This window comes from Anolis carolinensis, chromosome 5 (assembly GCF_035594765.1).
Source record: "Anolis carolinensis isolate JA03-04 chromosome 5, rAnoCar3.1.pri, whole genome shotgun sequence".
Taxonomy (NCBI): Eukaryota; Metazoa; Chordata; class Lepidosauria; order Squamata; family Dactyloidae; genus Anolis; species Anolis carolinensis.
Window position 1 is genome coordinate 36,437,234 of NC_085845.1, and position 11,572 is coordinate 36,448,805.

The following is an 11,572-nucleotide window of genomic DNA, read 5'->3' on the forward strand; positions in this document are numbered from 1 at the left end:
GTAATGATATGTTACTGAACGAAACACAGACAATACAGTTTTGCTATTGTAAATACAGTAGAGTCTCGCTTATCCAATGTAAACGGGCCGGCAGAATGTTGGATAAGCGAATATGTTGGATAATAAGGAGAGATTAAGGAAAAGCCTATTAAACATCAAATTAGTTTATGATTTTACAAATTGAGCACCAAAACATCATGTTATACAACAAATTTGACAGAAAAAGTAGTTCAATACACATTAATGCTATGTAGTAATTACTGTATTTACGAATTTAGCACCAAAATTTCATGATGTATTGAAAACATTGACTACAAAAATGAGTTGGATAATCCAGAACGTTGAATAAGTGAGTGTTGGATAAGTGAGACTCTACTGTATGTATTTTGATGACAAAACTTAGCAGTCCAATTCTGCCAGATTTCAGGTCATAATTTGATTTGATAACTGAAGCTTTCCACATAGAGTAGAGTCTCACTTATCCAACATAAACGGGCCAGCAGAACATTGGATAAGTGAAAACGTTGGATAAAAAGGAGAGATTAAGGAAAAGCCTTTTAAACATCAAATTACGTTATGATTTTACAAATTATGCACCAAAACATCATGTTTTAAAACAAATGGACATAAAAAGCAGTTCAATACACAGTAATCACTATGTAGTAATTACTGTATTTATGAATTTAGCACCAAAACTTCACAATTTATTGAAAAATTGACTACAGAAACATTGACTACTAAAAGGCAAACTGCGTTGGATATACAGAACATTGGATAAGTGAATGTTGGATAAGTGAGACTCTACTGTAATGCCTTTATATTCTATGGAAAGGCTTGGACCAGGTTATTACCGGAGATGAAAACTGCAAAGCTTTATCATGAAAGCACATATTTGTAATAAGTGGCCCATCTGTATTGTCTGTTTCATCAGCTGGAGCCAACAATGTCACAAGTACATTTTAATCCTCTGTCACACATACATACTGCTCAGTAATCAAGTCATATTTTGATCCTTATCATGACATTCTCATGGTTTCATAGCTGTACTATAGATCAGTGGTGAGGAATCTTCTCTCTTGACATTTTGCACTAAAACTTTTGCAATCTTTCCCTATTCATTATGGTGCTTCAGGGAGCAGAAGGCTGCATGTTCCCTACCACTGGAATATGTGGAGTTGTAACTACGTTCAAAATAAGATCTGTGTTAGTAATGAATAAGTACACAATCCTTTTAAACTCGATAGTGTTTACTCCCAGACAAATATTGTGGGTATAGGACTGCAATTTGGTTTTAGTAACACAATATATACATGTTAAAAGAACAAATGTTATTATAGTAATTTATTTTTCCACAAGAAATAATGTCATTATTCTCATCATGCTTGCCATCTAATGGTTTTAATTAAATGAAATGTAGCAAACCAATTAAACTGTGCCTTCTCAAAATGTCAACATTAATTTTACATCTGCATTGCAACACTGCCTAGATTCTAGCCAGTATTAGACTCTTTTTGGTGGTTTTGTTATTAGGAAACCATTCTATTAAAGTAATGCTTATTTATTATTTAAATTTATCCAAAATTGATATGAATTTCCTTACTAATAAGGACAATTTTTGTAGAATTTTGGCTGAGTAAATCTACATGGAAACTCAGGATTAGATTCTCAGCAACCCACTGTTTCATAAAATAAGATACAACTTTTAATTATTCTAATTTTAAGTGGATCATGATGAGTATGTAGAGACCTTTATTTCTTTTGTTGACCTTAATTGTCCTGTTATTTGTTTTTTTCCACGTAGGACTCTAGATGTACAACCAAACAGAGTCACCATTGGGGGTATCAGATCCCTAGAGCCAATACTTCAAAGAAAAGGACAGGTGGAAAGTCATGACTTTGTGGGTTGCATAATGGAATTTGCAGTCAATGGACGTCCTTTGGAACCCAGTCAGGCCTTATCAGCTGAAAGAATTTTAGATCAGTAGGTTACTTATACAATATGACAATAACAATTTACTGATTCTGAGATTTTTTGTGACCATTGCATATTTGATCATTGTATGTCTGATAATTTTCGTAATCATTGTACTTATGTCTGAACATCAGTGTTATGATATACATGAATACAGCAATCCAGCACAGTAGTTAACCACAGGGGGAGGACACTCATTTACACATAGCTTCCCTGAAAAATGCCTTTTGACTAGAAGACTCTGGAGTGTTCCATGTTTGCAATACACCATCTGGCATCCATTTCCATATCCATTATAGTGTATATGGGAATGCAAATATTAAGGAACCTTCTTAGGTTTCATATCCTTTGATGCATATGACTATACCAGATCTTGACTGTAAGGCTGTAGGCTTGCACCTCATTACTTATCCTTAAATGCCACAGTGATGTGATGTTGTTGAAACTTCTCATGCACAAACATGATGAAAACCTGCACCACGATATATTACAGTTTGAAATAATTTCATCATACATTTTCTACAGAACAGAAACTATGCACATTTCTTTTAAAATGCTACTATGTGTCTACATGGGTGCCTGATATGTCTGCATTGTAAGAATCAGTATATTAACTGCCCTCTTGTCGTCCAAATGTCTGCTATCTCACTTCCCCTCTTATGTACTTCCTCTGTATCATCTCCCCCTGTGAACTCTGTTTCAGAATGATTGATTAGCAGAACCTGTTGTTCTTCCATCCTGCTGTTTGAACTTAGCAATTGAATAAGAGAATGTCCTTAGTGGTTAGTTCATCCCTCTGCCTTTCATGATCTCAGCTTGTGGCATAAGTTTTCTTAAAGGTCTACCATATAGATCAACATCAATTACATTTTCACAAACAGTCAAGTATTGGCCTTCACCAGTGAAAGATAGTAATGTCTATAATTTTTAATCTCTCATCCACCGGCATGTTTTATTCCTTTCATGACTTGGAAAATTTAATAGTGAAAAGTGGTTTCAGGCTCCCTTTCAAATTTTCTTGGCAGACAATAAAGTAAAAATCATATTGCTTTACGTTCAATAGATACTTCAAGTTTTTCACTCTTTTTACTCTTCTGGATATATTATATTGTCAGACTATGTGCAATGTGATCATTATACAGTAACTAAATCTTGCTGGATTTCTTTTCCATTTTAGTTTTAACATGTTAAACACACAAACATACACACAAACAAGGGCTCACAAGTGGTCAGGATTTAGTGAGGAGCCATAAATTGAATAGTATATGGGTTTCATTTATTCTGGCTGTAAAAATGAAGTTGATTATGTCCATGAAGCAGTTTGACATGATTTTACGCAACACTGTATTACGAACATAATATAAACCAGTCAGAGCCATTTTATTTACTCTTAAGTGGTTTAAGGATGAGATTTTGGGAAGAGAAATTTTGAACAAATACACCAAGAAGCAATAGTTAGTCAATCTGTGAAACCCTACATTTTGAAGCAAGCGAATTCAATCTACATCTCCCCAGTTGAAATAAGTTATTCTTCCAGTTTTGTGCTTTTCTGATTTTTGCAATAGAATTTGCAGCTTTGAAAAGAACCATTGCAAACTGCATATGAAATATACAGCATCAAATGAAGTAAAAATAAAATACGTATAAAATCTGTATGTTATGAGAAAGTGCATATTTAAATAACACTCTTTTGCCTGAAGATTTTTTTTAAAAAAATCTGCACATTCATCCAAACAACAGAATAATGAGTGAACACATGTGTAATTGATATAGTCTGGACTCCTTTAAAACAAAGGTAAATTTGGATAAGCAGGTGGCTTGTGAAAAATGGGATTACATTTTTCATCTTGAAAGTTCTTTTTTAAATTATTCAGTCTTTTAAACTTTACGTTGTCTTTATGGAAGCAATTTTTCTGTGAGCACTACCTGCCTGGATAACATTTAGGGTTATCGTTCCTCACAAATTCATATGCTTTACCAAAGATAAATAGAACACTGACTTTGGTATGCTTTTACATCTGAATAAATAAGCACAGGATTGTGATGTCCTAATATAGAGGTAAATTTACTTTATGTAGGATATCAGTTTAAACCCAGCCTGAATGAAACTACATTATACTTTTGGGAAAGCAAAGAAGATTTTTTTCAGTTTCCTATCTCCAGAGCAGTGTCATCCTAGCTATCTATAGGGTACATATGCCTCATTTCTTTCACCACAGTACCACACCACTTAATAGAATATGAATAGCACACAACTTGAGAAATTACCAGGTTAGAAAGAACCAAGAAATTGTCTAGGACTATCTGATATTGTCTGTGGTTTCATATAGGATTCAAGGGATACACATATTCTGCAGTTGCTCCTGCACTTGTTTCTTTTGTAGTTATTTCACTGATTCACATTATGATAACAGTGCAGATTTAATTTCCATTGAAATTGATGCCAATCCAAATAACTGCCTGATTTCTGACCAATATTCAAATCTGTCTGGGAGCCAACAAGGGGAAAAGTATCACTAAAAATCAGATTTTTTTAAAAAAAAAACTTACAATGTGTGTGTTTGTGTCTTGATCCTCCTGAAGGCAACCAGCCACAATCCATAGTTTGCAGTATGACTGCTTGTTTTCTATTCTGTCTGAAGACGTATAGAGACTTCATGAGGTACCAAAATGCACTGGCTTCACCTCAGCCCTGGCATTGCTACTGAGATTCAGTATGTGATAATCCAATGCTTGGCTCTCTCTATTCTCTCCCCCCCCCCCCCCTCTGTTGCTATAAGGGAATATTTTCCTCTCTCTTTGGCACAGTTTGATCTCGGGAAAAGGGAATTATTTCAAAAGCCACACTACATTTGTAGCTGCCAAAAGGGACTGGTCATTTCAAAGGATATTACAAATATATTTCCTGTGAATCAAGCAATTGTGGAGGGAGGGTTGTGTGTACTATGCTAATCTCCTTGGAAAAGAAGTGGGATTAAGAAATAAGCAATAAAACTGGATCATTGTGTTTGTTTAGGTGTCCCAGACTGGAAGGAACTTGTGCTGTTAACCCTTGTCAACATGGTGGCACATGTGTGGATTATTGGTCTTGGCAGCAGTGTCATTGCAAAGAAGGTCTGACAGGAAAACACTGTGAAAAACGTAAATAGAGTTTCTTCCACTCTTTCCCTGTTTTGCATGTAACCTATATTTCTGTCTTCCATAAATTGCTCTGTTTTCTGTTTTGCACATGGTTTAAATATGCAAAGATTGAATTCATTGTAACAATAATTATGAAGAAAACATCATGCTATCCAACTCCACCAGGGTTCACCAGTTTCAATGAGAAATCAATAATGAAAATACAGATGTTATATCCAGGCATTCACTTTCTACTACATTTTAATCCATAATAGCAACCAGGCTTAGTTTTCTTTGCTTTGACTTGAAAATATCTTCACCTTTGAGATGAGTTGGCATGAAAAAGGGCTGTGGAAGCCTTCCCGCATTCTTTAACTTGGAAGAGAAACTAGTTTTCATTTTAGAAACAATTAAAAATCAGACTATTTTCTTGGCACTTTTGACATCTGTATCTTTTTGTTTTAAGGGGAAAGATATGTAGAGAACTATGGATGACAAAGAATATGATTGTAAACTTCCCTTCTTTATTCCAGATGTTACAGCTGACACTGCCTTGTCCTTAGAAGGCAAAGGTCGTCTTGACTACCACATTAGGCAGAATAGGAAATGGGAATATGTCATGAGACACAGCGTTGGAAATGCTATTTTGGAGCCTCAAAGTGTGGATAATGTAGAAGTCAAATTCAGGACAAGGAGCAAAAGTGGAGTTTTAATTAATATCCAGGAAAGCAGCAATTACACCACTGTGAAGGTAAGACTTGAGTCCATAAGGCTGCTTACTATGAAATGGTCTTCTTTAGGCAGCCTGAATTCATCCTAGTCTTTTTCTTTATAAATACCAGAGTGTTGACTAGTGCTGGGCAGAACTCCAGCTATTGGAGGAGCTGAATGATTTTGCTTCTAATCAGCTTTGTCTAGACTCCAAGTGCTGGCTATTTGAATGGTAACCGGAAGAATGTTTGTTGTATATGTTCATAATGAAACATTGCACGCTAGAGTGAAATCGTTTCTCCTATTAACTTTTCCCCTCCTTGTATAGAAAGCTCAAATTTAAAACTGAATTCACACATGTATACACATTTGTGTATGAAAAAACATGCCAACATAGAACCCTTCTTGTAAACCAAGTATTTAGTTTAAGCTGGCAGTGGCTAAATTTCCTTCAGCAAAATCATAGCTACAGGGGAATCCTACTGGGAATATGCAAGCTGTCTAGTAAGATGATAAATTATCATTATGCCATAGGATAAATAATTTTGAGAGTTTTAGTTCACAGGTATACGTTTTGCAAGAGAAAAACCAATGGATTTAGTTCTTACTGATGACTCAGTCAATTTAGTCATAACATTAAACAAGTAAAACAGTAATGCTGGCAAGCTTCTTTATTGGATAGGTGGAAGATCCAAGTTTTCTTGACTACTTTAATTGTTTCCATTTTCTCCATAGCTTATAACAATCTCCAGTGTAAGACCACATTTTTAAGCTTCAGCCAGCATAAATTTATCAGTTTTATTTGGCTTTTCAGAGACTCTGAGGAACACAAATTTTCCATCACAAAAAAACAGTAAAATTGTGGATAATGCAATAATGTCCTAAGAATTTGCTCGTGGAGTCTTTTGCCGTAATTTTCTTTCAAGCAGGCAGCTAACAAAAAAAGGTATTTTCTGGGTCTAAAACAAATAGTAAATTAGCAAGTTTAAAGGCTGAATGAGGAGGAAGCACATGGAAGAAGCAGGACAAAGACAGATAACAATACCCTGGACCCAGTTCTATGGATTAGGCCTTACATTAAACATGAACATGCATGATACATTTCTACTCAGTTGGCTGTGAAATGTCAAGGTGATGATCCCAGAGTTTTCCAGCCAAATATCCAGTTACGTGAGCCTTTGATCCAACAGTATACAGTGTTCCCTCACTTATTGCAGGTGTTACATTCCAGGACCACCCACAAAAAGTGAAAATATGTGAAGGAGGGACGCTATATTTATGTTGTTTACAATCTCATTCGGCAAGTAGTGTCTCTGTCCCCTTCTCTCCTCTTAAGCACGTGCATGCATGCTCCCACTGCTGCGCTGGTGCCGCTGCCATGTGAGGCAAAAACGAAGCTGCTCCAGCCTCCTTTTCTCTCCCTTCAGCGTCTCCTTCCTTCCTTCCTTAGGCTTCTCCTTAGGAAGGAAGGAGAAAGAGAGAAAGAGAGTAAGGAAGGGAGGGAGGGAGGGAAGAAAGAGGGAGGGGAACATGGTGCCCCCTTCTCCTCCTCCCACTATCGCTTGGGTTCCTTCTCCACCCCGCCCTACCGCCCACACCCAACCGAGATCACTGCCACTGTAAATCATAATTTTTTTATGATTTATAATATTATTTTAGTGTTTAATGAAAAACTGTGAAACAGCGAGTCCGCAAAAAGTGAACTGCAAAGTAGTGAGGGAACACTGTATCCTCAAGGTTGGAAAGATAAGCAGTCACCATCCATCATTCTATGGTCCGAAGATCTTATTGTTTCAGTGATTGTGCTAACTGAAAGATTATGGATATTGCAGTCAAAAATATTAAATTTTCCAAAAGCTGTTTATAACATAATTCACAAAACTTACAACATCACTTTTCTCTAATTGAAAATTGATTTTTTTTAAATTTAAAACACAAAGTGGTTAGGGTAAAAGTCGTCGTCGTCTCACTCGTTCAGTTGTTTTCGACTCTTCGTGACCTCATGGACCAGTCCACGCCAGAGCTCCCTGTCGGCCGTCACCGCCCCCAGTTCCTTCAAGGTCGAGCCAGTCACTTCAAGGGTAAAAGTAAAATAAAGCATTCTCCTGTATCATATTAATCGTTTCAATAATTTCACTTACAGATAAAAGGTGGGAAAGTACAATATGTCTCTGATGCTGGAGTTGCTGGAAAAGTGGAAAGAAGTGTTCCTGAAGTTTATGTTTCTGATGGCCATTGGCATACAGTCTTAATTGAAAAGAATGGAAGTTCTACAATCCTAACAGTTGATAAGATCCACAGTAGAGACATCCTGCATGTTACACAAGATTTTGGAGGATTCAGTGTCCTTACAGTTTCTCTTGGTGGAATCCCATCTAGCCAGACACCCAAAAATACTGATCCAGGTAAGAAGAAAAAAAGTCAATGTCTATATGGGAAGTGTTGCATATTGCAAGGAAATTTCAAGTTTTCCAACAATAACACATGAACATCATTCAACAATTGTGCTAAAGCAGTATATTAAAACCTCTTAGTTTGAACCATGTATGAAAGAGTAAGAGATAAATGTTTAAAATTTTAGTCCTATTTATGGATAAAATCAGCATTGCAGGTGTTGGTATTCTTGCCTGCTTTTTCTTTTTAAAATACGGAAGAGAATTTTAGATACAGACACCAAGTCTTGCTAAGCAGTAAGGAGGTGGTGTTGCAGAGAGAGCTCTTAAGACTAAGAACCTGCCTAACTTAAAGGATTATCACCAGATAGAGTAACCTTGCCTGTTCTTAGTTTGCACTTCACATTTTTCACGTTGTCCAATAAAAACAATGAATGTGCATAACCTCAGTAGGTATGAGAAATGGTGTGAATGAAATCATATTTATGGTATTCACTGTTCCTGTCTATTGGTGTCTATTGATTATGCAGTCAAAACTGGAGCTTGTCGAGTGAGAGGGAAACTGCTTGGGCCTGAGGCAGAGTGAGGCGGGGGAGAAGTCTTTCAATAAAATGACTGATGTAGAAGCTGACAAGTTACAGGAATCTGGCCTGCAGTAGGAATGTATGCTCCAACATCTCCTTTTCATAAAATGTTTTCTTAATATTGGATTACGCTGTATGTAACTTGCCAAAGATTTACAAAGGGAGGCTTAAAACTCTTGGTGAACTCATATGTTCAGAAATATCCAAAGAATAAGGAACACAAAGATAAATGAGCAAGTAACAAAAATAAATGTACAAATAAAGAAGCAAAAATACAACATCCAAAGAAAAGATGTTCTAGGCAAGTTTCCCACTCCATAATGCAAACTGCTGTTATAATGACCCCTTTAGATAACACTTGGGAATCCTTAGAAGCATTTAAAACACTTTCTAAAACATAGATATGCTATGCTTCATTTTATGCATAAATTCCCAATAATGGAATGTTTTTCTGTTTTATCTGTTTTTTTCAACCGATAGTTTTTAGCTTCAAATGAACTGGTTTGAATGAAGGAGAAATCCATCTTCTGTATGTGTGCATGTGTTTTCTTCATGAGACTCCTAAGTTAAAAGACTTGAACAAAGAAATGATATTCTCTTTAGGAAAAATACTTTTATCTCACCTATTTGCCTGAAGGATTGGTTGATGCTCTGATTTTCTTCCAAAAATGGGACCAAGGGCAGCTGTTTTAGCAAGTTTAATTATATTCACATATGGCTCGATTTTGTTGCTTGTGAGATCAACGCCCAGATAAAAAGCACAAAAAGATGCCAGTTCACTCACCATTATGTACTATACACCTTGCCTTATGTGCAGGCTCCATAGCATCTCATTCTCTGATATGATCAATGTTTCTCCACAGGGACACTTTAGTTGGGGGAATAATGTTATGTGACTCTTTCTCCTTGCATGGGGGCTTATCTTATAATGGACTGAACCTGAAGTATTCAAAAGTAAAGTCTAAAGTAAACAGACACATAGTACATTTCTGTGTACATTCTTATGGCTCTGAATAATGAAAATGAATTTCTTGGAAGCAAAAGGTTTGAAGGAAATTAACTTACCAACAATTTATTCATATTAAAATTCAGGAAACACTTTCTTCAAGTAACTGAGGGTCAAAAGGCTGTAAGAAACAAGTCAGATCAGGACCCTGTTTGGACTCTAATCCTTTGTCTTGGGGTGTAACTTCTGAACCAAATCACTTTACATATTGTATCTGCTGTTTGCTTAGAGCAAATGGCAGCTGATTGGTCCTTGTAACTAGAAGATTCAGAGTGGAGTGATCCAACAGGAGGCAAATGTTCATCCTTCAATCAAAGGTATTTTAGGTTGGAAGAAATGTGGTATTTACATTTTTAAATCATACACAATTTTAGTATGACTTGCTATAAATCTTGAGCAGCACAGAGTGGATATTTTTGAAGTTAAAGATTTCTGTTGCCTTATCGTTTGCATTCATGTCCTTTCCCTTGTGTTATCATTAATGAAGAAAAAATATTTGTGCACCCAAGTCAAGTGCATTGTTACACATAGGCTTCTCCTCAACCAGAAAAAAAAACTTGGCTAAAAATAAATTGTGCTATTTGTTAGTTTTTCATATCAGTGCTATTTGCTCTGGTGGCTTTGCTTTCACACTGTCCACACAGAAAGAGTGACGTTTTTCAAAAAGTTTTGAAGGTAATGAATTGCCATTGTTGGTTGGTAGGTCACAATGCATTTTCATGTACTCAGGCTACCGTCATAAAAATCTCCAGTTGAATTTCAGAGTTCAGTTGTAATCTGGTCACTGGCTGACAGAGATGTGCCCATTTATAAGCACCCTGTTTTAGCCTAAAGGAGTTTCATTTCATCTCTGTTTTATTTCTAAGCTTCTGAAGGCAGTCAGCTATCAAAGCAAAAATATGTGTAAATCTCCAAGTTGCAATATGTAGTGAAAGTTTCAGAAATGTAGGTTAATGCTGAAATTCCAAATGGAGCTGCTCAAAAAAAGTAGTTGCCATCAGCTAACAAACAGCACCTTGGACCATAATCCATTCAAAATAATTAAAAATGTAAAGTCCCACAATTTTAGGAAAATAGATTCAGACTGCATTTTTTAACCCTTGTATTTAATAGTAAGACCTATAGAACCTTTGAAAACTGATATCAGAGTAGATGTGTATAGGATTGCACTGATGAAACCATCTTTGCCTCTGTCACTAGGAACAGTTGAAATCCAGGAAATGCTTAAAGTTTGTTTGGATTGTGTTTTAATATTTCTAACCTAGATGTACCAATTTTCAAAAATCTGTATTCTTTGGGTCCTTAAAAATTGTTTAGGCTGAAACCCTGCACATACCTACCTATCCATGGATGTTCAGGTCCCATTATTTATAATGGCATAATGAAATTGTCTCCCTTATATAACATGACAATATCAGTTCGCTTTTTAGATTATTTTTGAGGGCATATTTTCAAGCCGTGGGTGTATGATCAATGGATTTAGAATCTGTAGATAAGGAAGGCTGACTGTATTGACATTGCACATTATTTATTGCTAAGTGAATAGTTTGAGGGGAGTTTTCCCTTTTTATCATTTCTAGTAATACTAATGTTTTGTATGTAGCAATTGAATATCCAGTTTTTTCAATTCTAAAACACACTTTTCCCCATATAAATATATTTTAAAACAGAGTACATCTTAGAATCACAGGTGTTTTTGTACACACACACAAACATACACACATTCTGGTGGTGCCACTGAAATTAGGGTGTGTCTTACAATCGATGGTGTCTTAGAATAGAAGAA

At 35.9% G+C, this 11,572-nt stretch overlaps 1 protein-coding gene and 1 long non-coding RNA gene across 2 annotated transcripts in view; one reads left to right on the plus strand and one right to left on the minus strand.

Moving 5' to 3' along the window:
• fat4 (FAT atypical cadherin 4) overlaps window positions 1–11,572 on the plus strand; it is a 163,906-nt gene that overhangs the window by 147,643 nt on the left and 4,691 nt on the right. The window contains exons 13-16 of the mRNA XM_062983642.1: window positions 1,802–1,981; window positions 4,989–5,113; window positions 5,626–5,843; window positions 7,947–8,208. Coding sequence (XP_062839712.1) covers window positions 1,802–1,981; window positions 4,989–5,113; window positions 5,626–5,843; window positions 7,947–8,208 — 785 coding nt within the window. The remainder of the gene's footprint in view (window positions 1–1,801; window positions 1,982–4,988; window positions 5,114–5,625; window positions 5,844–7,946; window positions 8,209–11,572) is intronic.
• LOC134299771 (uncharacterized) overlaps window positions 6,281–11,572 on the minus strand; it is a 200,182-nt gene continuing 194,890 nt past the window's right edge. The window contains exon 3 of the long non-coding RNA XR_010007024.1: window positions 6,281–7,876. This is a non-coding gene — a long non-coding RNA (uncharacterized LOC134299771). The remainder of the gene's footprint in view (window positions 7,877–11,572) is intronic.